At 42.9% G+C, this 27,891-nt stretch overlaps 1 protein-coding gene across 2 annotated transcripts in view; it reads right to left on the reverse strand.

Annotated features, from left to right (window-relative positions):
- Positions 1-27,891, reverse strand: part of SHANK2 (SH3 and multiple ankyrin repeat domains 2) — a 255,841-nt gene that overhangs the window by 6,640 nt on the left and 221,310 nt on the right. For both annotated transcript variants that reach the window (XM_058806933.1, XM_058806934.1), the window contains 6 exons: positions 27,499-27,579; positions 27,100-27,108; positions 24,341-24,361; positions 7,326-7,450; positions 6,709-6,841; positions 3,277-5,677 (listed from right to left, as the gene is read on the reverse strand). In XM_058806933.1, coding sequence (XP_058662916.1) covers positions 3,277-5,677; positions 6,709-6,841; positions 7,326-7,450; positions 24,341-24,361; positions 27,100-27,108; positions 27,499-27,579 — 2,770 coding nt within the window. The remainder of the gene's footprint in view (positions 1-3,276; positions 5,678-6,708; positions 6,842-7,325; positions 7,451-24,340; positions 24,362-27,099; positions 27,109-27,498; positions 27,580-27,891) is intronic.

Consider the following 27,891-nt stretch of genomic DNA (forward strand, 5'->3'; position numbering starts at 1 on the left):
CATTTATTGTGGTTGACACGTCCTGTCCTCCTCGCCTGCTGGAGGACATGGATAAACCAGATTAAAACCTCTGTCACCACAACTGATGGCCATAATTCCTCAAAGTAAATGGTGGCCAAAACTGGGAGTGGGATCTGGAGCTCTCTTCCTGAACCTTGTGATCAAACCTTTTAATTACACTTCAGTTAGTACAGAGTAAGCAAGGGCATCCTCTCACTTCTTCCTCTTTTCCCTTCTCCTGCTGGGCTCCTCTTTCCTATCCCACAGGCTGGCCACTACTACTGAGGATGGAGGAGCAGATGGTTTCCAGCCAAGTGTTTCCACACTCTATTTAAAAATCTTGAAGCTCGGTGTCTCCATAAGAACCATGGGAAAACTATAAATACACCATGGAAAATGATTGATAAACCAAGATGCAGAGAATAAAAGCAAGTTTAGGGTAGTTTCAATGTAATAATTCAGAAATGCTGTTCAGGACCGTAGAATCATCTCTCCCTAATCCCCATTTATCAAAAACACACAAAGAAGGTGTTTTTATGGGTTACTGCAGCCAGTCATTACCCCACTGTCTGTAGTTTAATTCACCCCTGTGCCACCCTAACAGGGCAATTGCCTTCAGTGAATCCCAGTTTTGCATCTACTGGCTGTGCCAAGAGAATTCCTAGTGGGATTTAGGATTCCAACCTGGCCCATAATCCCGTGTATGGCCCCATAAGCAGATACATATTTTTAATTTCATCAGGCTGCCTGTGCTGCGAACACCGCCCAAGCGAGCCTGTGAATGCTCTTCCTATTTATAACCCTTCCCAATCCTTCTCCTTGGCTGAAGGATAGGAACAGGCCCACTTATTATCACTGCTCTGTTTGCAGAGCTAACAAGTTGTTCTTTAATTTAGCAGAATCCCTGATTTTTATGAGCCAAAATTCCTTGGTCCCTTTCTAATGCTACCTCACAGGGAAGGGCTGCAAGATCAACAATTGGTTGTCCTAAGCTTTAGATTATTAGGGGGAAAAAAATACCAAGGAACTCCAGGAATTTTACCTTTGAAATTTAAACATTAGCTTTTACACTTGAAATTTTCACAAGGTGGTATTCCTTGGTCATAATATTTGACAGCTTTGCAAAAAAACTGTGTCAGTCGTGCAGTTGGGCTAGAAAGGCTGTAATTTATTTAACTTTCAGAGAGATAAAGCTGGAGTAAAAGCAGTGAAAAAAACCCAAGGGGCTTCTGATTCCACAAGTGAACATCTCCACTTCCATCTCTCTGCCTTACCCTGGTTGAGATGAAAAGACTCTGCCTGCAGCACCTTTTCAAACACACTTAAAGCATCTGTAGATTGCTGGCTCTCTTCTGCTGTCTCCTGGATTATTATCTGCTTAAAAAATAAATCCTTTCCTGGTGGTTTTAGCAGCTTCAATCCAGCTCATAATTAAGAAGCAATCACATCAGTGTGGAAAATGGCAGGAAACAGAACCCAGCCCTCTTGTCTCCTGCTCCCACTGGGAATGCTGTGGAGGTGTCATTTTCTCCCACAGCCAAAGGACAGCCAAGAGTTTTGCTGCTCTTTGCCACTGCCACCTCATCCCATTTATGCCCTCATTGCTCTTTGGGCTCTGCTACATCCCAGATCCTCTCTCCAGCTTGCAAAGACGAGTGTTTGTGTTTACTTTTCAGGGAAGAAGCAGGATTTCAGCCCCACTGAAATAATGCTTTGGGTGGGGTTCCCCCACCACAGTTGAGCCTCTATGTTCCATAATGAAGATGCAGTAATTTGCCAAAGCTGAGTTTGAAAAATTAAAAAACCTCAAGGGCAGAAAAAACCCAACATAAATTTGTAACACTAAGTCAGCTCTTCCTCTAAAAGGTAACATATGGGGCTACTTCTGCTTACATAACAGTTTGCTTTTCTCTAGTGAAGTATAGTTTTTCAAGTTTTCCGCACCCTTTACACCTTTAAAAATGTATTTTCACAGAAAAAAAAAATTCAGTTTACTTCTACTTTTCATTTTGCTCTCAGTAATGAGAGTTCTTTTACATATTTACAGTGCATTGTAGTCCGTAGCCTTGGTTATTTTCTAATAAAATAGGGATGCTAAAGATCTCCACTGTAACCTGGAAATACCTTTCAGTTTAAAAATAAAAGCTGATAAATAATGTTATACACATGAAGCTACAGACAACATGTTCATGGGGCTTAACAAGAAACATGATCAACATCTAGCAAAAATAATGTGGGTTTTTTTCATGTCTGAAAGCTTTTCCTGCAGACCCAACTCAATTTCTTCTCCGTTTAGTCAAGTGCCACTGAGAGGAATTCCAGAATTTCTATGTTTTATTCCCATTTCTCAATTCTAAAAATTGAATTCCCTCACTGTCACCAGTTTGATGACTTCCATCCTGCAGGAAATAATATCTAACTGTGTGATGCCAAGGCTGTGGATCACACTGTTTTCTGAATGAGCAATCTTTGCAATCAGCAGAGACACCTTCCCTTAAAAACAAATTATCTTCATGCTTGCAAAGTACATCAGCTTTCCAAAGCTGATGCTATTTATTAACCACCAGATTAATTCTAATAACATTTACTTAGGTGGCATGTTTTTAAAAAAATCTAAGCCAGCATGGTGGTTTTGCAAGAAGAAATACCTCAGTCTCCTAATGAAACAAATAAAATTAGCTTTCTATTTTTAATAATTGTGGATTTCAGGATATTATGTCCACATTCCATACAGATGTGGTTTAGTAATAACATGGACAGTGCAAAGTGATTTTTAATGAGCAATTCTCTGAAATACTTTATGATTAAGTAGATTAGGAGAGGTCTCTCAGTATGAATCAAATGAGACCACACAGTGAATGCAAAGCAACCCTTGGCAAAAACACTTTTTACCTGTTTGAAGCCAAAACACCTCATAGGACTGAGGAAAAATTAAATTATCACCCCATTTTAAAAGGGAAGAAACTAAAGAGAAAAAAAATTGAAGAGAGAAAAAAAATTAAAGAGAAATCTAAGAAATTCACATCAAAACAACAGAAAGATATGTGCAAAACTTGAAGTTGAAGGCTGAGAAAGCTCTTGTCCTACCGTGTAGGCAACACAAATGTTGACAGTGTAAGAAATCCTTGTTTGACACAGATTATTCGTTAAGCAAATACAGAGTACACTCCTCTTTTATCTATGTGATTTACAGGAGAAGTTAGAAAAGAGATGGCAAAAAAAAAAAAAAAAAAAGATCAAGCCTTTTTGGAAAATGATTTGGTTAATTACTTTTACCTTGTACTGAGACTTGCAGTTTTCGTTCCAGTTGGCGACTCCAATCCCTCCCCTGGCTTTGAGGATTTCTCTCTGTTCATTTGCTGGAGTATTGAGTTCAATTCACTAATGACATTAGCCTTGGGGCCTGAGAGAATCGGGCTTTTCACCTCCGGCACGTCCCCCCAAAGCTTGGATGTCCTTTGGGGGACAGCTTTCGCCAGGTTGGGCTGGGCACTGATGGGAGGCGGGGGCGGAGCGGGAGGAGGGATCACAAAGCTGTCTACAGTTTCCTCGATCAGCGCGTCCTTGTAAAGTGCATTGCTTTTGTTGATTATGGGCTTCATTTTTGGCTTAGGAGGTACTGGGGGTTTGTCCACCAGAAATGTTTGCCCATCTGCATAGACTGTACAAGTATCCACGTTCTCCCCCCCTTCTGAGGATAAGGTAGAGATGCTGGACACCGTTGAGATAGTGCTGGTTGTCTCTAGGTGATGGTCACTGCTGCTCCGACTGTCGACCTCCTCAATGCCAGAGTCGGCGACGTTGTCGAAGCTGTCGGGGGGTGGCAGGAAGGATGCAGGCAAACAGTTTGAGAGACCCGCTTGCTTTTTGCCGTCCAAGGAGTTTGCTGGCTGGCTGGGCGAAGGGGTGCCGTTCTTCCTCTGCGCCATCAGGTCTGTCAGCGCCGAGCCGGGCACCGCGCGGTCGTCGGGGATGTCGAAGCTGTTGGCAAACTCCAAGGGAGGGGGCAGCGGCTCAGTGAACAGGAACTCCTCGTCGATGTCCACCGAGGCCAGGGGCGGCGGGGGGATGCGGAAAGGCAGGATGACAGGGTCGTCCACAGAGCTGGCGGCCACGATGGTTTTGCATGGAGAAGCTGGGGCCTCGGGCGCGGCAGGGACGCTCAGCTCACTCTCCGCTTCCTCGCTGCCCTCCGGCCTCTCCGGCGGGGAGTTCTCAGGGCTCGGCTCCATCTCAGCTCCCTTTTCCTCCTCATCCTCGGGCATATCATCTGACTTCGCCGTATCCACTGTGTGCACCATCAACAAGCCAGCTGATTTTTGCTGCGAGGTATCCACAATGTTTATCAACATGTTCTTCTTCTCCTCAGCTTTCTTTTCTTTCCCTGCATCCATCTCGTACTTGTTCTCAGTCTCCTGCCGTCTCAACAGGCCGCGGGTATTTTGCCTGGTGACAGTGGCAGTAACAGGAAAAGTCGTTTCCATGTTGGGTCTCAGCTTGGTGTCGATGTAAAGCGGTTTGTTAAGGTCGGTTTTGACTGCGTCCCCTTTGCCTGGAATCTGCTGTGTCTGCTCTTTCATGGCTCTGTCCCTGGCAGAGAGTGCAAGGGCAAGTGGAGAGTTTGGATCCAACAGCTTCCCTGTGACCGGGTGGACGTAGCTATCCGAGCTGGGAGCACTCGTGGGCTTGGCTGCCCCCATGCTGTTGTCAGTGCCTTTCGTTTTGGACGGAGCGTTCAATGTCCTTGAGTCGCTCTGGCTGCTGGGCTCGCTGCTGTTAAAAAGGTTTTCAGGGGGCTCCCTGGGGGTGGGGATCGGAGATGGCGACATGAGCTGTCTGAAACCATCCTCGCCGCTGAACATCGCCTCCTCGGTGAACTTGGACTGCCTCATCCGTGGTGTCGGTGGGGTCAATCCAACGTCCTCGTCTCCCAGGTCTGTGGAGAGGAAGGCTGGGGAATTGCGCCTCGCCTCCAGCCTCTTTTCCCTGTCCCTCACGGCCCCTGCGATGGCTGCTGCGAACGGGCTGCTGACTCCCAGGCTGTCGTCAGGCCGGAGCTGTCCGGGCTGCTCCGAAGACTGGGGATCGATCTCCATGCTGCTCCCTTGGCTGCTTTTCCCGCTGCTGCTGGTGGATGGCTCTTTGACGATGATGGTTGGGATTGGAATAGAGCAGGTCTTTTCTGGACTGTCCTCCACGTTGGATTGTTTCACCAGCATCCCCTTCCTCCTGGCTGGCTTGGCCGGCACGTAAACGGCTTTGCTAGCGATCTTCCCGACCTCGGAATAGGGGTTTTCTGGCATCTGGCCCCTCTTGCTCCTGAAATTGGCCTGAGCTGCGGCACTCCGGTTGTACAGGTCTTCCGAGTCCAGGGAGTACCGGTCCAGCTCCCGCCGGTAATAGATCCCTTTGTCCCTGATCATCGTCCCCACGCTCTCGGGCCGAACCAAAGAGATTTTTGCACCTGAATTCTGGTTAAATGGAGGTTTGATTGTTCCGTAGCTCCGGGAGGTCAGGGATTTGGGGGAGTTGTACAGAGAGGGGGAAGGTGGCGGTGGTGAGGGAGGTAATGACTGTGGTGGCGGTGGGATATCTTCAGAGGTGTCAGGCATGGAAAGACTCCTGGTAAACTTCAGCATAGGAGGGGCCAGAAACTGCCGCTCTTCCTCCGTTATTCCTGAAAAATCAGAGAGTGCTTTTAAAACATTGCCACATCCACCAGGATCCCTCACAATTTCTCCATCCAACCCAAAATTCCAGGGTGCATTCCCCATGGAATGGGGAGTATGCAAAATTCCAAAAGAGGCCTTTAGGTTGATTCCCATCATAATCATTCTTTCCTGTTGGACATCCCAGGTGCCAGGATTGAAAGGGATGTTATGGAATTTTAATTACACTGATGCATAAGCAAATGTTTGGGGTTTTTGTATCATTAAGGTGGCTGTAGAAAAGCACATTTTCTTTGAAAACTATTGAACAGGGAAGATATTCTGTGCAGAGGAGCTGCTTCTGCCTTGCTCCAGTACTCTACAATGCATATAATAGAACAACTCAGAAACTTAATGAATTTTTAAATGCAATTAAAATTTAGCAAGGGGACTGTGAAGATCCTATTGGGAAAAAACCCCATCATGTTGCATTTCAAAAGATGACATTATATGGCTTTTAACATAAATAAACTGGGTAATACTGGGATAGTTTTGATGCTAATTTTACATCAGCATAATGCATTTCTAAATTGATAAAAGTCACTGCTAAAATTACTAACAAGAACAAAGAAAGCCAAATTTGGTGTGCTCTTTGTTTCTTTGTTGTAAAAACATCTATTGACATCATTTCACATGAAAGAAAAGGTGAATTTTAGTCCATTTGATCAACAGGATGTCTTTGTAAACTACACAGCATTACAATGCTTTCACCTCAATAACAAGGGAAAAAAAGGATCATATTTTGCCCTAACATTTTGCAAAAGGTTTGTACTGATCTCTTTTTTTTTTGTCCTTGTTGGAAGGAACATTCTAAAGAAAATAACCAAATTATAATTCCATACTTGCCAAATGTGGAAATCACATCACCTTACACACAAACTTCTTTTCTCATGAGCTTTGTAAAAAGATTAAACAGCAACTCACTGGGGTAAAGATGTTGGAGGAACACACTTTAGGAAAGAACCAAAGTTACTAAAAGTATGCCATTAATGAACAAAACCATACAAGAGAGGCATTTTACCTATAGATTTTTGTCTTCTCATTGTACCCCGAGGTATACCCAGAAAAGGACCTTGAGGGCTCCCTGGGACAGTGGGTGTCATCACAGCAATACCCTGTCTCTCATACATGGACTACAAAAGAGCAAACAGAAACCCCAACAGCATTAAAGCATGAAAGTCTCTCCCATGTGGAAATAATGCCTTATCCATTACCCCTTTCACTGAGAATTCTTATGGAAAAGAATGAATCTGGGGTTATTTGTGGGGAGGAGGCGGAGAGAAAGGGAAGGCTGGGCTTTGTTTAGACACTCATGAAAGGACAGCAGCTGTAAGTGGAGTGTGTTGATATTATTTACAAGGCAACAGCTTAAGGTGGGTTATGGAAAAGTATGTCCAAAATGCAACAAAACCATATTTTAATTTTTTTTTACCTGCAAAGTTTTGTAAGATTAAATTCTGCACTTGAATGATGCAATTTCAGAGTTCTGGCATTTAATTTTTAGTACGTGCTATAGTATTAATGTCAATTATTCCCTTACAAAGCATTGGGCATTATTTAATCAAGGAATTAGATACATAAGTAGGAATAAAGCAGTGCTTCGTGGCTCCCACTCACATTCATATCTGAAGGAAAACATCTACTAGAAGGCCGCTGTTTTATAGTTGCCACTCTGGAGTCCACAGTTGCATTGTCTGCAATTCTTGATGGCTTGGAAACTGGCACTATTTCATCCACCTTATCTGTAATATAAAAGCATTCAGTAAAATAAATATCACTTGTTCAAAGAACTGGAAAAGTTAAGTATTGCAAGGTCAAAGGAAGAGATTTACTTTTCAAAAAATGCAAAGAAAAAGTTTTTTTGGCATTTTAACAAGGCAACGCTTGAGCATCATAAGTCGTGCAAGCCGAGCACTTTTTATTGCTGCTACATAACATGCATGCTTTAGTTTTAAGCCTGCATGCATTTAATGTTTACTTAGTGTGACTCGAAAAACAATCCTCTTCTTCAAACCTTCAAAATGTGAAGGGAGAATATCTATATAGAAATGGAAAGAAGACCTTTAGAAATAGTGAATCCGTAGAGCACTGTTTCAAATAGAGATAAGCAGACTGTACTTAGTCATCAGAATTTTCAGTGATATTTTGGACAATAACAAGTACTCCAGAAGTGCTCTTTCATGCCTATGCTCCTTAAATAATAACATCCTGATTTGTTCACACTCTTGGACTTGTAGGCTAGCACTGCTAACTGAATCCTTTGTTTAAATTAAACTTTTATATGCATTTCTGTTGCTTTGGTTTTATAAAAATTTCTTTTAATAACTGGACAGTTTGGGAATGCATTTAGTCATGGTCAGAAGTAGACCGAAAATAGGCAAAGTCCAAATCTGAATGAGAACTTCAACATTTGGATTTGGGACTCTGATCTACTGCATGATGTGATGGTAAAATACAGGGATAAGTTCAATCAGGATATTCCAAAGCTGAGTGCTGGTGTTAGCCCCGTCTCCAACTTTGGTCACAAACAAGGTTCATCAGCATTAAATACAAAATGCTACTCCCTCACATGGAAGACCTCGAAGTACAGTATAATCCACTAATTATTGCCTGACAGCTCCTTTGTTCGCCCCTTCTACTGCTATGAAACCAAGGCACAAAGAAATTAAATCACTAGCCCAAGCCACCAAGAGAGTTTGAGTTTGGAATCTCTACTAGAATCCAAACTGGAATCACACCAACACCTTTCCTTGCTACACCTTCCACTGCATTTGCTTGCCTGCATCATGTTAATTTAGAGTCTTTTCCTTTGAAGTTTCACCAAAACTAGGATTAGTTTCATAGCCTGTGGCATTTCTGTGAGTGGAACACCTCAGCCTGGCTCCTAGGCTTCCACAACATGAGTCAGAGCAATGCTACTTTTCAGCAATTAGCTCCATCTCCCAGTTAATTGTTTATTTGCCAAACAAGGATAGTTACTTCATTAGGATACTGCAGACTTGAAAAATCCCCAGGGTTTTGGTGACCTAGAGCTGGTGTTACTACCCCAAGTATTGTATTTAGGGATTTAAATTTTACCTCTCGCTGGAGAGCAGCACACTCAGAACCCTGGATATTGATATGGATGGGAAAAAGGCAGGAGGAAAAGAGCTTTTGATCCCTCTAAACAGTAGATCTGGCTGATGCAAGGATGATATTTTAAACAGGAGAAGAAGAGAGGGAAGAACTTTTAGCCTTCGGGTTAGGAAGAAGGTTGTCCTAGAAGTGGGTATTTCAGTGTCACAGGGGGTCAGGGAGCAGGCAGGAAAGGAAAGGCTGAGCAGCACCAGTAGGCTAAACACTGCTGAGAACTGTCTCACAAGAGTAGTGTTGATGTTTCTTTTCAACTGAAGTTAGCATTCAAGTCTTTTCATTGGTCTGCTTTTTTTTTTTTTTTTTTTTTTTTTTTTTTTTTTTTTTTTTTGTGGGGTTTAAATCATCCAGTGGAAGGAGAAAAGGAAAAAAATTCTTAAAATTGTCACATGTATTCAAAAATAAAAAAAACAAGTTTGTGTCACATTTCATAAGGCTTTTCATAAGGGGATCTATCACCAAGAGCTTCAACTGGGCAGAGATTTCCTCTTAAGGCTCTCCCACCCTTGTTCTCATCCCAGAAGCCAAACAACTAATCTTTGGGATACAGAAAGAAGGAAGCCTTGGAAACTGAAGCACTCAAAATCTGCACATAAGAAATAGAAATACACCACGTAAGAAGTGATCCCCTTTATTTTGAACAGACACATGTAGCCAGATACCCATTCAGACAACAAAAAGCTACAGGGAAAAAGTGATGAGGCCATGACAGACACTTGGAAAAGCATGAAAATTTTTGTTGGGGATGAAACATACATACCCTCCAACTGCACTGATTTTGCTAGACAATCCTAAAAGTCAGATCCTAATTTTGGATCTGACCAAAATATCAGTTGGTACCCATTCTTAAAACCATGAGGGGAAAAAAAATCCCTGTTTTTTTTTTTGTGAGTTTATTGCAGGTTTCTTGTATGTAGAGAGGTTTTCAGTCCTTCTCACCCTAGAGCTGCTCCCATTTGCCACATTTAGCCAAAGCATCCAGAAATGGGAGAGGAGGGTGGGTTAAAGCTTGAGCTGCTTTGCAAGGAACCCTTTAGGGCTTCCAATGGCAGCACTGCACAGCTTTCTCTTGCTCTACTGTCTTTGGATCAGAAAGCAAAGGTAGAGTGGAACTTGTCATTTTGGAGCTACTACAACAAAAAATGTGAGGCCACAGAAGCAGCCAGCACGTGGAGACTGATCCTAAATGGCGGCAGCTACATGGCGGGTCCTGTGGGAAATGTCAAAATCTGAACGCCTGGCCACAACTGCCCAATCCTGCTGGAGTGAAAGCATGACATGAAACAAAAACATCCTCACTGCCCTATCAAACGTGCTCTTGAGGCTGAGGAAATGGACTGTCTGAACCACAGCTAGCCTCACTCAGACTCACCCCAGAGAAAGAAGACGTGGTGGGCCAAACCTCCACTCGCCTGTGCCTTGACAGCACCAGAGAGCAAACCCCTCCTGCATCCGAACCACACATTCCAAATATACTCCTACTGGAATCATTTGTCAGGCTCACTAATTAGTTCTCCTCCCAGTCTCCTTGTGAGCTCAAATTCTCTACAGCATGCATTTCTCATACCACCAAGAGGGGAGGCTCACAAGCTTGTGTTGGAAATTCTCTGAGGATAACTTTACAAATAACCCTGACAAAAGAGAGAGAAGAAAGTCACAAAACGGATGCAAAAATTGGCACCTGCTGTGAGGTGTGTAGACAGTGTGGCCCAAAGAAGCCTGCCTCCAATGGGATTTTTTAAAGGAATGCAGCTGGATGAAGGTCAAAAGGAAGGAATGTGGGAAAAGCCTGCACTGGAGGTTGGCCATGCAAGCTGCATTTCCTCCTTGAACCAGTTGTTAAGCAGAGTACAGCCACAAGCACACACGCACACACACTTTTACAGGAGAAGTTTGTGGCTGGCTGGTAGAGTAACAAACTCTGATCTGCTCTGCCTCACTGGAAGACAGGGAAGAAGAGTCTATGTCTCACTAGCCAAAGAGCATGGCTCGGTTGTAGTCACAGAAGAGGATTTTTAAGCCTACGATTATTCCCTGGCATTTTCCATAGAAACTGCTCTGCACCTTCCCGAGAAGTTGCAACGGCTTGTTGAGAGTCAAACACAGGAGCCATGCTACACCTGTGAGAACCTGTCCCCACTGCTCCAGGGCCTCCTGGGAGCAGCATCCTTCCAGAGAACTGTCAGGGATACCACATGTAAAAGCCAGTCTGATGCCTCTGCATGCATATAGCAATTTGAGTGCCACTATATTAAATTCCCCCGAGAGAGGCAGCACCAACAGATATAAAGTAATTTATTGCCAAAGTGCATTTCCATCTGCCCTGTTGGGTTACCAATGGGACCCATGCCCTGCTCAGGGTGCCAGCCCTCAGGAAATTGGATGGCCTAAAGGCACAGAAAGTAGTTGTGTTTTATCAAGATGCAGATCTCGTCTCTGATGAAAAGCTCTTAATCACAGACAGAGTAGCACAGTACCCAACAGCATGTCATGACTTTTACATTCTCAAGAGCTCTGGCTGCTAGGCAAGTTGCTTTTTTCTTTTTTTTTTTTCTTTTTCTTTAATAATTATTATCTGCGATAATTACAGGGGACAGTCTCCTCCTAATAGATTTGTTGCAGGAGATGGCTCTTATCCCCATAGAACACATTGCTTAGTGACTCCTGTTCCGAATACCCAGACTCTCTCAGAGGAAAAAGTATAATGCTGCCCATCAAGCCACCAGATCCATCATCAAATGAACTTTGAAAACGAGAGTCAGGTGCCCAGATAGATCTGGTGGCACATCACTACACAGCCCCCAAAAAGAGAAATATGAGGTATGATCCTGGCAACATTACTTATTGTACGACATAGCCAAGACACGTGGATTAGCTCCACCGAGGGTCTTAGGAAGTGAGCTGGTGAGACCCACAGAGGATAAGAATGGTCATGATCCAATACAGGCTATACCCCAACACCTCAGGCTGGCATGCCAGAAACACCAGGCAAAGACTGATCGAACACAGTTTGGGAGGCGAGTATTGCCAAGACCTCTATACTTACCACCAAGTCCCGCGTGCTTGCTCAGAGGGGGTGGGATAATGGAGAAAGAAAACTCAAAAAACAGCTGCCTCAAGAAATGACTTGTATTTGTAAGAAAAGCAATGAATGCCTGGCACAGAGTAAAAAAATGCTCATATGAAGTTAAAGTGAAAGAACAGAGGCAAATGTTCTTCAAATACCAGCAGCACACATCGTTAACAGTGCAAATATAAACTACAAAATGTTAGACTAATCTAGTCAGCCAGAATACAATGTTAGCCAATGTAGGAAATGGTTGAACTCTGCCACCGATGGCCTTATGGCTAAGAATTAAAAGGACAGGCACATTAAAAAAAACCTCTAAAAATCCTATGGAGTGGTTATTTTTTCTTCCCTCCCCCTTTTGCCTGGCGTGGAGGCATGGGCAGCGAGGCCCTCTCGGTTATGGCTCTCTGCAGCCGGCCACTGCGACAAGGCAGGGTGGCCTGCGGCGGGTCGCGAGAGTCGCTCGTCCCTTCAGCCCCTGGTAAGCACACAGTGGAGGATGCCACTGCGTCCTCACCAGTCCATGTCGAGGCACACGTCAACTCGACATGGGGGGTGGCTCTTTGGGAGATGCGCGTTTCGAGGACCTGCGTCCTCGGCTGCTTGAGGAAAGCTAAAATCTCTGACAGGTAGTTATGGATGGCTCTTGTGGAGGTAGCCACAATGCCCAGCTGCAGCTCCATACGGCCCATGGACTGGGACATGAGACCCATGGACTGTGCATGCTCCCTCTTGATATTTTCCAGCAGCTGCACAATCCTACTGTTGGTTTCCATCAACAGCTTCTCTCCCTCTGTTAGCTGGGGCTGCCCTCTCCAACCCCGATCCCTAGGGACAGGCTCAACACCGCAGCGCTCTTCATTCATTTCATCATTTCCCTCCTCCTCAGGAGAGTCACTTTCAAACTGAGGAGTCCTACTGAGTGACTGATCCCCGGGAGACTGTATGTCCATGGTGCACTCTGGAGTCCGCGCCGGTGTTTGAAATCCCTCAAAATCCTCCCCAACGTTGCTGTGCGTTTCAGATGAGGACAGCGGCCACTGCCAGCTCTCTGTGGTCCTGGCTGGCGAGTCTTCGTCAGAGGCAGGCACCGAGGATTCCTGTTCTTCAGCCGGCGTGGACAGCGAGCTCCCTCGGTGATGGCTGGCTTGCCCCGAGGATCCAGGAACCTCCCCATCTTGCTCCCCAGTGACATCTGGCAATCAAATAGAGGAGCAACAACCACTGTATCTGAGGCCAGGCAGATGGAGGTATCTACATGCATTGGACAACACATAGAAATAAGCCAGTTGGGAAGCCAGAGTGTATGTGTTTGGGCAAACGGAAGGGCGGACTAAAGTTTAGTGACTGCATTGGGCACGTGGCAATTGGCGTCATTAAGCACTTTTGGTCTCAGTGCACACTGTCCTGTACCCAGAACACACACAGCCCTGCTGCATCCCAAGGCAGGAGCTACCAAATTCCCCTCAGCGTGACTGTGACAGGAAATGTCAGTGAACCTAGTGAGAAGCTCACCTATGCACTGCAGTGGTGTCAGTCAGAAATCCCTGGGACGAGCTCAGGGCCAAGGGTCCAATTGAGCTTCCTGGGGTGCCAGATGTGCTCCACCACTGGCTGAGGGCAGCCCTTTGTTGCTCTGAAGCACTGCTGGCTATCTTCACTTTTGTCCGACGTCTCACGTCACCCCACCCAAAATCTCTCCCAAATAACTGCTGCAGCGTGACGGTGGCCGTCCGTGGGGTTATCCCGTGAGCAATGCCCTCCCCAACATTTGCCAGATTCTCCTTGCTCTCTTCTCCAAACAGTAGGAAATGCTATCTGAGGGCATTGCTCGCCGGGATCTCTTTGTCTCCTGCAAATGAACTGAGTTTTGCCCTCCCCTGGCTACCTCTTCCCTTGCCTGAGGGTGCGTGGTGGAAATCTGGGTGCAAGTGCTTCCCCATGGCAACTCTAGAGAAAAATGCCCTCCCAAAGAGCAGGAAAGGCTCAGGCTTTTGCACCCACAGGAATCACCAGCTCACAACAGAGTGTGATCTACCCAGCTCTGTCCCGCACCTCTCTGCATTATGTGAGGCTGTGGCCAGGACTCTGTACATTTTCTGTTACTTCAGATAAAAAAATGAGCCCACTTCTTTTTTTTTAAATTTTTTTTTTCTTTGAGGGGAGCCAATTTGGTCATGAGAAATCACTCTGGGGCAGTGTGGCTGAAGGAGGCAGCCCAAAGCCCAAAGGCCAAAGCCCAAAGGCCAAAGTCCTGCATTCCCCACGCTCAGGCAAGGGACAGCTGAGAGAAGCACTGCTCTCTGTAGGGTTGTGACCCAACCAGGCTGCTGCTGGTCTCACCACAGTGGCCTGAGTGCCAGATCAGTGCTATGCCTACTCTCTGGCATCCCAGCCTTGAAAAAAGCTTTTTGGTTTTTTTTTTTTAAGGATTAATTTCTGCTTTATGAAATACTGCTCTGCAGACCTCAGTGGAAGCTGTAAGCTTATATCTTATATCTTATATCAAGGTGTTGCTGAGGTCATGTTAAACCACACTTTTGGTTCTGTTTATGAATCAGGGCAGGGTTTTGTTTGATTTTTTTAATTATTATTTTATGCGAAATATAATGAAATGAAAAGCTTTTTCTGACAGACCCTAGGATCCCTCCTCCTATATCTCAATCCCTGTCTACCACAGTGTGGTACTCATTATTTCTACACCTGTCTGCCTACAATATTATGGTGCTCTAAAAGGGATTCTGTGTGACTTCATTGAATCATGACTTTTAAGTGCTAAAATAATGGATATTATTCGTGTATTTAGCATATTCACTACTTCAAAGTATTCACATTCAAAGTATTCATATTCTCTCTGCGTCTGGCTGGACTGTCCAGTTGCATGTTTTATGGAAAGTGAAGATGAAATTGTATTTGTAAAAGGCATGAGCTCCTTATGGAAATGAATTCTAGGGACAAACTATCATGCAATCATTGGCTCTTCCACTCCATGGAGGTTTGAAAGGGACTATATCTCACCCTAACTAAGAACTGGTTCTTTCTTGGATATTCTTCTCCTGCTTTGTCTAATACAGCCATAGCTGCATTCCTTCATTAGCAAAGCTGTCTTAACAACTACAGTGTAGGATCATGAAATGATTTCTCAGCATTTTCCTATTTGAGTACACATGAAAAAAAAAAAAGAACAAAAAAACAGGGGACCTAATTTTACCACACAAAGCAAACACACACTTCAATTAAAGTCTATGGAATCAGAGTGAGGTAAGGGATCATAAATACTCATTCTGGTAGAGCTACTGGTCATACTGAATGTCTTGGCATTTCTTTTGACATGTCAACAGAAAATTCTCCATATTTAAAAACCCATTTAGCTGGCAAGTGTTCTAAACAGAGCCCACCTAACAACTGGTAAGTAGTAGAAACAAACTATACTGGAAGTCAAAAACAGAAGCAAAATGAAATCAATAACCTCCAAACTCCACACTGATTAATGAGTACTTCTGTAAATGGTATCACTGTCTAATTTCTTCAGACTCAGAGGGACCAGAATACCTTTGTTATTTGTGCATGACTACACATTTGCCAGAGGCAAATTGCCAGAGAAAAATTTCTCTGAAAAATCGCAGTAATAAATTTTTGCAAAATTCCTTCTGTCCTATCAAATGTTACCACTTGCCATTCTCCCAATCAGTCTTTTCAGCCTTTCAGAGCTGAAAGAACAGCATCTGGCAATCGGTGACCAATGACACAAATGACAAAAAAGCAAAAAGTCTGTGAAAACTCCTAGGCAGAAGGTTAATTGTGGAAACTCTTGGCGAATACTTCTGAATAATGAATACATGCACAGGCTTTAGGTTAGGTTGGTAAACTTGGCTGGCAATGAGAAGGAGGAACAACCATCACTGTTATTATTTGTAACAAGGAGTTCAGCACCTCTCAGCAACTCAGGTTTCTGGAAGCTTTGGGAAGCATTGCCATGGGCATGGGGAACCGAGGGTGTGTTACAGGCATGGCCCTCCACAAACTTTCCTTCACTAAGGAGCAATCATGGGAAAATTGCTTGGAGGCCACTGGCTGACACCACCTGGATGAACATGTGAGTCTCTGCCCAAGAAACCCATTCCTTGGTGGCCAAAAGTCACCCTGAATTCTGGGTGGATCTTGGTCAGGTTGGTTACACCAGTGCCTAGGCTGGGGCTGTGGGAGAGGTGTGCCAGGCACAGCAGGGGCACTGCAAAGCTGGCTTCAGCCAGAAACCATCCTTATGTTGGAACAGCTGTCAGGGTGACCTCAACTAACTGCTTTTAACTCCTTAGAAAAGGGGCCACTTCCAAAAAAAGAGAAAGAGAAGGCCACTATAATGTGAAGTCAAAATTGGCCATGGATCAAAGCATGCACCAACATGGCTGACCTCACCTTGTTAATTTGCTTTAAAAAGAAGAAGTCTCTTTCTTTTCAAGCTTTAAATAGAGTGGGTACAAAGAAGCACAGCTGGCTTCCTTGGGTGTGAATCAAAGGGAAGAGGTCAGATTCCCTGATCTTTCTAGCAATTTCCACCTGACACACCATTCCTACATGCAGCATTTTGCTCACAGTGATAGATATGACTTACAGGCAAAATAGGTCACTTCTGTCTTTTCCAGGTATCTTTATACCAAGTGATAGCAGCCATCAGACCTGCAGCCTCCAAGGTTCATGTTCCTAACCTCATGTCCCTTGCTCTGCTGGGGCAGGACTTCCGTCTCCATCCTTAAATGGCTGAGGAAGGGACTCAGGGAGGAGCATGCAAATGTGCTAAAGGGAGCAGAAACATCTGGAAGCCAGTGACCCACTGCACTTCAGCTTTAGTGTTTGATCACTGTGGGTACTGTGCAGCTGTTTCCAAAAGCCTCCTGGGATTCACAGGTTTCTGAAGGCTGTTTTTTGTTTTACCTCAGTGACTCTGCTGTGTTTAAGGAAAAAAAAAAAGAGATCTGCTATTGAGGGGTTCCATGCAATAGGAACTGGTGAGCCTCCACCAAAGTCCTGGCTATCTCCCTTTCTCCCCTGTTGGACAGGTTCTCTGTTTCTGCAGAGGAGCAGAATCTGCCAGACAGATTCTCTGTTCCTGCTGCCTATGCAGGTGATTCCCCTGGGCTGACACAGAGCCTGGTCTGACGTGGTGGATCAGCAGGTGCTCCTGGAGGCCACAGGAGAGCTGCTCTAGGTGTGCCTGCAGGGGAGAGTTGTGGTTTGCCCCATCCTGCCCTGAGCATGCTGATCAAAGCCAAGTTTATTCCAGCCTTTAGGTACATGAATATGTCCATTATTTTGGAGCACTGCTATTCCGTGCTATTCCTTGCACAACAACGTTCATCACCACTGAGAGTCCTTTGTGTTGGTCATTAGGCATTTTTAGGATTGTAGCAATTACTGGGTTGAGATACACAGAGAATTACTGAGTGGTTGATTCTGCTGCAGGGGTAGAGGACTGAGACAGAGGCCAAGAACAGAGCAGGGCTTTGGATATACACAAACTTTAGAGACATCAGAAGTATTTCTTTAACTTTTGGTCACTGAAGAACATTTGAGATTTATGCCTGTGTTGTGCCTTACCTGCCACTTGGACTGGCAGCTGATCCCTCCCCTGAGATGTGCTGCTCTCTTTAAGAAGCCCTCCTTTTGAAATCCCACCATTCCTGTTTCACCTCTGCTACCGGGTCGTTGCCTTTTCTTTCCATTATCTTTCCTTTTCAGCCTGCCCCCCAGCGGAGCTGCACGGGAGGGCTGGGGCAGGCACCGTCTCTTCCTGCTGACAGACAGGTGGCTGGAGATGTCCCTTGGCCACAACAAGGGGGCCAGGAGCCCAACAACAGCGGGAACACAGCGGGGGAGCCTCCCGGGCCCTGCCTCTGCTGCTCTGGACCTGGGCCTCTGTCTGTATCTCAGCATCCCTCCTGGGGTGGGTGCATTTCTCAAACTGCTTAGGTACCAAGGTGATAGGTGCCTTGTAAATACCTAAGATAGATACAGACAGAAACTGTACCAGGCGCATTATGCAACACTTCAGACAATGCCAATGGCACCTCGGTGCTGTAGGATCACCCACCTGGTCCAGCATCTGCAGGCAAATACTGGGCACATGCATTTTTCCTTTGGAAAAGTGATGGGAACACAGGACATTCATTCTTCCTTGGTGGCAACAGGTTTGGGCACGCAGCCCTGAGTGTCAGGCACTGCACATGCAAGGGTTTTGTTCCATCGCCTCCCCTAAATACGAGTGTGCAGGTTTGGTTTAATTTCCTTCGTTGACCAATAAAATTTGCTTCCTTGTCAATAATCTGCAAAAACGGGTTACAGGAGCTGCACCAAAACTAAAGGGGTGGTCTTCACATGTGCCCATTTGAAATGCCTTTTAAATATGGCTGTGGTGCTGCTTTCATCTTTTGGATTCATTTTTTTATCCCAATTTATTTTATTTTTAACTACAAGTAGTTTGTTTTTAGCATGATGACCAGGAGTGATTATGTATATAATTAAGTTTCCATGTCTGGGGGGAAAAAAAGAACAGCATCTAAATCAAATAGGTGCAATTATTTGCACTGCATTCCTTTTAGGTTTTTGGCACTTCCCATATATATGCCAAAGGCCTTGCCCTGCTTAATTTGTAAAAGAATAGCTGGGAAGTAACTGGATAAAAACTTCAGGGGGAATGTCTGTGGGTGGGAGAGCTACTAAATGACAATTTGGGCAAACAGTGGGTCTGGGGATCTGGGCAAGGCTTTCAGAGAAGCAGATGGACAAAAATTCTGGACCACCTTCCCAATGCTAATGGGCAGGTGAGAACCCACTGATTTCAAAAGAGAGCTTGGTCAGAGCACAGGAGTTCATTGATAAAGTTGCTTGGCACAGAAGCAATTTCACCTGACAGCATCCCTGGGGGAAAAACAGGCGATTCATGTTTGGTTAAAATGGTTAAAAATGGATCTGTGCCTGCTGAGAACAAATGGCTTTCTTTCCAGCTCTTCAAACAGGATCAGATGTGTAAAAATTCATCAAAGACCAAAAGTAGGTAAAGTATAACAAGGCCTTCAACACATCACTGAGTATTTAAAGACTAGCCTTAGCTGAAGCATGGATTCAGAGTAAGAACATTAAAGGTAAAGTTCAAAATCCAAATTAGTTGTTTATGATCAAAATTAGAGGAAAGAAACAACAAGTTCAGCCTACAGCTATTTCCTGTAAATATATAGTTAAAAATATACAGAAATGGAATGACCTGAGTTTTCATGTGGACAATTAGGCTAATCCTCATCAATCTGCCACCACTATATTTTAATCTGGAATTGCCTTTTTCCAGCCCCACCCCAAATTAACAATTTGCAGGATTGTGCTTGAATCACAATGCCCAAAGCACACATTTAACCATACTGCAAACAACAGGCAGAGAATATTATTTTAGCAGTCAGTAAAATGAGGAAATAATAAAAGCGCTTTGCAATAGAGTCAAACACAAAAGGCACTTAAAACACTTTCCTTCTATGAAAATGAACTAAAAATAATTGTCTGTTCTCTGGGATACTGTAAATTCTACAAAGTACTCTAAAATTAAATAAAATAATCAAATATATAAAATAAATATATAAAAACAAAACATAAAAACTTTAGTTACTAAAATTAATCATTTAACATTGAGTATCTATAAACATCATTACATGATTTATGAAAATGCTCTGTAGGTATTCACAATAAAGAGCTCTCAAAACTTTCTTGAAGGAAAGCCTTATTTGTGTTTCTAGGGCTGAAAATAGCTTCACATTATTACACAAGTCACATTTACACATTATAACCACACCATCAAAAGTAATTTTTAAGGAAGGCAGAAAACGGATATGTTCAATTTCTTTCTAGAGATATAATTTTCAAGTACCAGCTCTTTAACAGCATGTTCATCATTAAGGAAATAATGATACAGGCATTTAAAATACACCTGCAATGCTGAAGCCTTGCAATTCAGCCTACCTTGAAAGAGGAATGGTCATTGTCTAACAGTGGTTTCTGTTCAAGAACAAAAACAAAGCAGAGAATATAGTCAATACCCACTCCTACCCTGCAAGCCAGGTGGAATTTAAATGGCAACTTGATGTTCTGTTTAAGAGACAGCATTTGAAAATTTGGCCTAGTCACAAAAGAAAGGCAACCAAATCAAAGAAACTAAAAAGAAAGTGGAGGATCTAAGACACTTACAGCATTCTCTGGTCTTACACTTAACTCTCACGCTTCCACACCGAGGGGAAAAACCAAACAAACTATGAGGAATTATCTAAAACAATTTATTTTTAATTAGATCAAAATTAATTAACATGGGTATGTGAACATTTGAAGGAAAAAGGAAAAAAATAGCAGCAAAGGGAGTTTTGAGATGAGGGAGATAAGTCCTTCATCTCCCTGGCTCCTGAAAAAGAGAGAGAACACATTAAAAGTGCTGAAAGAGTTTTCCACTGCCCTAACTGCCATATTGGGAAACACATGCAATTTTAACTGTTCCTCAAGCCCTCATGATTTTGAATACATGCTTAGATATTAAATTGATAATATCTGAGCATAGTCACACTCACATAAACCAACGTATTTAATGTGTCTCTTTGAAATGCCACAAACCCCACATTTTCTGTAACACTTACAATTCCTTTTCCAACTTCTTTTGTACCATTGTGTTGTTTGGCTGATGCAGAAAGGTTTTGAAAACCTTTTCAATTACAGTCCTGTAGTAAGAAAAACAAGTATCATGACAGGGCACTACATCTCAAGAATAAGCTTATAAATTCAAAATAATAACGGTGTAGATGGGAATACCCATACAGACTCAAGCAGCCTCTACTCGGGATTCCCAGTGTTTCCAAAATGTTAAAGCATTTCATGAAAGGTAAATCCTGGTCTGAAGAACTCTTTAGTACCAGGAGTTACCTGTTAAGTCTGGATTCTGTGGCACAAATTGCTAATCAGCACGTTGTCAAGTTATTTTTTTGTGGAAAACACAGGTTTAGCATTGTTCCCTTTTTGAAACATGCCAATTTTCAATGCTTTGCTCTCACAAAGTGTTTTACAAGTACTTCTATTATAGCCATGGTCCTAATCCTACACTTACACTGCTGTGGACTCCCCAAGTTACACTACAAGCCGTAAAATCTGCAGCCCTGCTGCACCAGCCATAAATGGGGCTGGCATTTCTTCACACAGACTTGACAAATTCCACCCAGAGTCACTGCTTTCTGCCTGAGATAAATGACAACCCGATGACAACCTCTTCCTCATTACTACACTGCCACTTCATTAGAATTTCAAATATGTAATGTGAATCAATTACTTACAAGGGATAACCTTCAAGAATTCTTCATGAAGCCTGATGCCTTTTGCTCTCATCTTCTGAAACAGTGTCTGGCGGAGATCTGAAAACCTTCTTCCTGCAGAGAAGTGCTGCAGGTGCTGGGAGCTACCTCAGGAGCTGCCGTGGTGAGTGCTGTAAAAGTTGCTTTGGTGGTATTCCCATTGTTCCCTGCAGACAAATCTCCATCATCAACTCCACCACAGTGAAATAAAGAGAGTGAGTTTTGAACCCAGACGGCTTTGGGAGTGGTCTCTTCAAACAGAACAGAACACTGTGAGCTAATCCACTGCTTGGCATTCATTTATATGTATTTGCTCTGCAATTTCATTGTTTCAGATGCCATTGGAAGGTGCCACCTTTGAAACAATGGACAACAGGAATGGGATGAAGTGGGAATGCTTATTGCAGACAGAGCTAATAATATTTCTTTTGAATGCCATCAACTGATATTTTTCTATTCAAATGCCGGTCAGACTTGATGCCAGGTAACAATATTCTGTGTTGATGATACCACAGTTACTGTGTATCTGTGAGGTGGTGATAGAATCTAAACCCTTCAAAGGAGAAAATCCTTTATTTGTAGTTGGCACTGCAGCCCACACCAAAGCCCAAAGACCAGGACCAACACACATACTTTATCAGTATATGGTATATATCAATATTTTATATTGATTACCATATCAAATCTAAGAACAAACAGCACCACCCCAGCTCACAACTGACACCCATGTGACACTGCCAGCAGATTATTTACTAATGCAGAAGGATTATTTGTCATTTCCATTTCGCTGTGGAAATTTAACCTGCTCTGTTCTTCACTTTGTCCTTTCTCTTAGAGGATTTTATATTAGGTATTTTAAAATTCAACACTGTCCACTTCAGCTTTCACTGAAAATCCAAAATTACTCACTAAATCAAACCCATTTCCTGGCAGCAAAGAAAGCTGAGGAGCAGGAAACTTTTAAATCATGTATCTAGACATTTACAGATCTTAGCTTATGGATGTGTTCCTTAAGGATCATATAATTTTCAAATTCTCCCCCCACAAGGAGTTATTCATAAGTCAAAGCAAAAACTGAAGGAAAAGCCATTTAAAACCAAGCTCTCCACCAGCTGCATAAACTTATTATGAACAGAGTTAAAGTTTTAAAATACTAATTTTGAAGCTCTAATGACACCTATTTTTCTGTCAATGATGAAAATTATGACCTCAAATTTTTGCCTTAATCTTTCATTTTCAGAGTGTTTTCAAACCTTCATTTCAATTTGCTGCAGGAATATCCTGGTTACTGTTCAGTATTAATGGAATCACATTTTAAGTGCTGCCTCCAACAAGTTGCTGCTACAACTCTTGATTTACACATTGCCATAACTTACTCATACAACGGTTCTTGGAAAACTACAAGGCACAGGAAAGAAGAACACCTCTCCCCCCATCCCAGGTATCCCACAAAATCCAGAAAGTAATTTGGAAACACAACCCTTCCACACACACATTTCAAGGTTGGAAGCTACCTCTGAGTCAGGCAACTACTGCAAGCAGAAAGTCAGTGTCACAGATGAAGTTAAATTTTAGTTAAATTCATGCTATGTAACTGCAGTAAAATGACAGAACTGCCTATGCCATGCTGATCCAAACCTAAGGATTTTATCACATTTTTACACCCAAATACCCTATCTTCTATTCTGAGTATCAAAAAATACAGCCTATGTCCTGTCCTGCCCTGCCTTTCCCCTGCTTTCCCAATGAACCAGAACTCATCTCCAGAGATAATCAACAAGACCAGTCAGACAAGAACCACAGAAGCCATTATTGTTATCTTAATGCCTCCCTCATCTCTGACCCAGAAAACTGAATTTGTGGTTGACAGAAGACTCTACACAGCAACACAAAGATTTTTTTTTATATGCTGCCAAAACATATTTTTCAGTAGCAATGTGGTTTATTCTGTCATAATCTCTGAACAGAGAATGGCAAATATCCCTAGCTGGAACCTCTGCTAACCACCTGAAAGGAGGTCAGGAAAGAGCAGGAAAATAAAAGAGTGGAAAATAACCCAATTCCATCCTATTAAATGTCAAAAAGGAAAAGCTTCCCTGCTGAGAGAAGACACTGCCTACAGCCTAGATTTCCTTTCCATGACACTGAACCTCATCCAAGAGCAGGACACAGCCTGTTTTTCACCAGCTACCACCCAGGGGCTCAGGGAAGTGGGAGACTCTTCCTTGGGCCAGGCTCCATGAGAAGGTGGAAATGAACAGCCCCTGCTCGGGAGAGCTCACAATCTAGGGAAGCAAAATGACGCACAGGAGCATGGAAAAAGTACAGCTCAACACAAACAAACTCTCTGTACACAAAAATACATTCATGAAAACTGTTAAAATAGCACTGCTATTTCTACCTGCCCCCCTGCCTCGCCATCAGTGCTGGGATGATTGCTCAGTGGGGATCTAGGGAAGGTGGGTCTTTGGGAGAGATTTCAAGGAGAAGGTGGTAGGTGGCCTCATGAATCAGTCCAGGGAGGGCACTCCATGCATACAGGACAGCGTGGAAGATGTTCTACCAGACAGAGCAGCATTTCTGAGGGTGAGAAGCTCAGGTGTGGTGTGCAAGATCCCTGATTCCTGAGCCAGACACAGTGTGGGCGTGGGAGAACGTGTGGCCACTGGGGACACGAGCGGGTCACTAATGTGGGGCTGCACTGGGGGGGTCACTGGCCACTAATTCTCTGTGGCTGCCACTCAGCACAGGAACTGTGAGGAGATGAGATGGAAGGGGTTGGAGAAGAGTCGGGTACAGAGAAGGAAAAAAAAGGCAAGGTGAAGGAAAGGAGACAAAAGGAAGAAATGCAGGGGATATTTTCGAATGTGGTCTTCTGTTTGAGTTTCTTAAGTGTGTTTGCAATTTATTAACTAAATAACTAAAAAAACATATACAATAATTAATGTACATTTGACACCATAAAATAAACTGGACCATATGCCAACATTTACATTGTTATTATCCTTCACTATGGAAAGGTGAGAAACAGGTTAAACAAGAGACAAAATGCTTCCCCTTACCCTTCTTCTTCCGTACTGAAGCTTGGAAATAGAAAGGGAAGGAACTGTGAATCAATTCTGAAGGTAATTTTTTATATGCTAAATCCTCGTCTGTTATTTTGAGTGCAAACATTATCCTTCCCTCTAAGATGTCAGTCTCTCCCTGCTCATCTCTGCTAAACAGGTATCTTTCAAACCACAGTAGATAAAATCTGCTTTTGCCAAGCTGTTTATCAGGGTTTATGAGGATTTTCTCCCCTGCAGTTATTAGGGATACATGCAGAATTTTTTTTCTAAGTTCTTTTTTAAAAGCAGTAATTGGGGCAGCTTATTGATACCAGGGCTGTCAAACTATGACAACATCAGGCATTCCCAAATCTTTGCAGATTGAAATGGAAAGGAATCATTAGCACACTGCCATCTTTTGGATTAATTAATTTCAAAGAGAACAGCTCAGATGGTCAGCTCTGTATTGTGAAGAACAGAATAGCTCAAAACATGTCAATAAATCTGTAAGTAGGGTTCAGAGCCAGGTAAAGGAAGTGACTCTAATGACTGCAAGATGGATCATTAAAAAAAAAAAATTATGTTTACCTTAGCTAGAAGATATTACAAAACTATGCATTCTAAGGGAAAACAAATGGGGATTTTCTATTTACATTTTTCTTCTACTACATAACAAGGGACAGTCAATAAAATTAAATGCATCACATTCAAAACCAATAAAAAGGAAATACATCTGTACACAGCACATAATTAGCCCGTGGGATTCTTTGTCACTAGACATTATTGAGACCACGAGCTTCTCCAGCTCAGGAAAAAGGGTTACACATAGGTATTGATGAGAACATCCACAGTGCTCATTTATAGGTTCTTCCTATTTGCTTTGCCCATATATGGCATGAAAGGAATGCTCATTAATTAGAGAGTTTAATGGTTATAAAAATGTGGGTGTTCTCATAGCTCTCACAGATGTCCAATATATACACAAATACATAGAGGGGTATATAAATTATAGATAAATACACACATACAAGCTGTGTTTTATGTTAGGAGACAACTTTTAACTGATGATAGGGAGAACACTTTCCCTGTGGAAGCTTGTTCACTTGCTGTGCAATGTAAGAATTCTTGTCCCTTCTGATAATAGCCCTTTTCCAGGACAAATATGAAAATAGGTAGACCACAGATGTTCTTTGGAACAGCAGTCACTTTGTTTGCTAAGGTGGCAAGTGTTCAGAGTGTCACAGGAGTGGCATTTACAGACTTTTTTAGGAAGAAAGCAAATTTCTGCCACTACTACAGCTTTCTCAGGGCACAAACACCTCTGGAACATGGCACAGGACTATTTCTCAGAACAGAAAACTCCTGCCACTGCAATGTCTGCCCCATCTGGATAAAGGCATGAATGGGAAATGCGCTTAAAAATGGAAATTTGTCCCTTGGCTGCTTGTTAAAGGAGTTGTAGTGGTTTCTGCCACTTGGTGAGGACAAAGAGCAGAGCAAGGGCCACAGCTGGAGCAGGGGTGTGGGAAAGCTAAAATAGGACGGTCTCCACTGGGGAAATTATTATTAACAAGCTATTCTCCTCTAGGAAAGTGCTGCTTCTGCTTTAAGATCAATATCTCCTGTGGAGGATTAAAAAGTCAGAGAAATAGAAGAACATCCTCAGCTTGAAAGCAATTGGCAGAAGAGGATAACAAAGGGGCAAAAATGGTGCTTAAGTATTGCTGTCCCCTTGGGAAACGTGGTTGATAAACCAGCAAAGTTTTACAAGCTCTCAGCACTCCATGAAAGAAAAGCAAATGAAAAACACCCAGACCCACAAAGTGTGCTCCAGAAATAATATTTTACATTTTAATCCTGGAAGAAAAATGATGGAGCATTCACAAGCTGATGATACCTTGAGTTAAGCTCCTAAACTTCCTTGTACATAAAACCCAAATTTTCTGAGACTTGCTGGAGCTAAATACTCAGACTGGGGTGGTTTTTTTTGGTCTTCATTTGGTTGTTAGACCATAGAGAAGACACGACCTACTTCAGCACCACTTTGCTGGGAGACTTCCCACTGGAGTTACGTGACTTGACTCACTAAAGATGGATGGGGTCCATCTGCCCCAAAAAACACTGACTTACAGGGGAAAAAAAGGGGCCACAAGGCTATGATTCCTTTCAGTTGGCCTTCTGATGAGTCCATGTCAGGAAAACCCCAAGATGATAAAATTAACTATTTAATTGTAGAATTACATGGGAAAATGGTTTTATTGTGTGGATTATTATCAGCTATTACTCTGCAGTGAGGGACGTGGTTTGGTTTCATACCTATTTCTCACTTGCTAAACACACTGTTTTACTGTTATAGCCACATAGAAATATGCACTGGGCTTTTCTCTTTTTAGATATGATTTATTCATATTTCCATGTCTTAGTCTAGCTGCAGAAATTCTACCTTTTAATGACCTAACAGATTAAAACCAGGAAGAAAAGGACAATTACCTTCCTCATTTCTAGAAAATGAATACAAATTCCTGAAGAATTATGCATATCTAGAATGTGGATGATCAAGCAAAGGAATCTACAACCACATTTCTCAAAACTAGCAAATAAAAGACTGAATGCTCAATAATTTTTATTACCAGTAGTGAGAGGAATTAAGTTTATATCATGCACAGAAGTCAAAGTGATATCATAATATGCACTTTTTCAGATCAAATGAAACAAGTTGAAGTTGAAGCTGCTTTAACACTGTCAGCTTTTAATAACAGCTTCTGGCAGCTTACCTTTATCCACTAATGAGAGGCCACAGAAATTTAAAATAAAACAATATTAGATGAACTGAAAATTTAGAAAGCAAAGCTAACAAAACATGATACAGCATTATTTTCTTTTGTTCTTTTCTGTTTTTTTTTTCTTTTTTGGTAGAGGTGCCAAACTTTGATGATGCATAAAATGTATCAACATTCCCTTGCGCAGCAGTAAAGGCACAAGTCTCCACAAAAATCATTCATGCGAGTCATGCACATTTTGAACTCTCCAAAGATGCAGCATTCTTAAAACCTCCTCTGCTCTAGACACTGTACACACTGTGCAGCTCCCTTCATCAATTTCACACAGAGACATATAGATAGATATTTACATCTCCACCAAGCCAGCATGCTTGCCAAAAAACACTTTCTTACCAAGCTCTTCAAGCTCTGAGGTCATGGACTTAGAGCGCAGGGTCAGTGCAGTGGTTGGAGCTCGCTTAGGAGGTGGTGGGGCTGTGCATGGGACAGAAAAACACACAGGTGTCAGCCAAAACACACCCTCTGGAAGCCCTGTGCTCACAGCCACAGCTCCACAGCCATTTAAAAGAATAAGCTCCATGAAATAAGGCGAGAATAAATACCTACATGTGGAGGAAAAAGCCCTGAGATGCTTTTCATGGACTGAATTTCTCCACTGTTTCTGGCTCTAGCGTAGGTTGCTTGACACATCCGCAAGCTTTTATGTAACAGGATACATAGAAACATTTAAAGCTAAATAACTGTGCACTTCTGTTTCCCAGCAGGAAAAGGACTTTCTAGAGAAAG

Source organism: Ammospiza caudacuta, chromosome 6 (genome assembly GCF_027887145.1).
Source record: "Ammospiza caudacuta isolate bAmmCau1 chromosome 6, bAmmCau1.pri, whole genome shotgun sequence".
Taxonomy (NCBI): Eukaryota; Metazoa; Chordata; class Aves; order Passeriformes; family Passerellidae; genus Ammospiza; species Ammospiza caudacuta.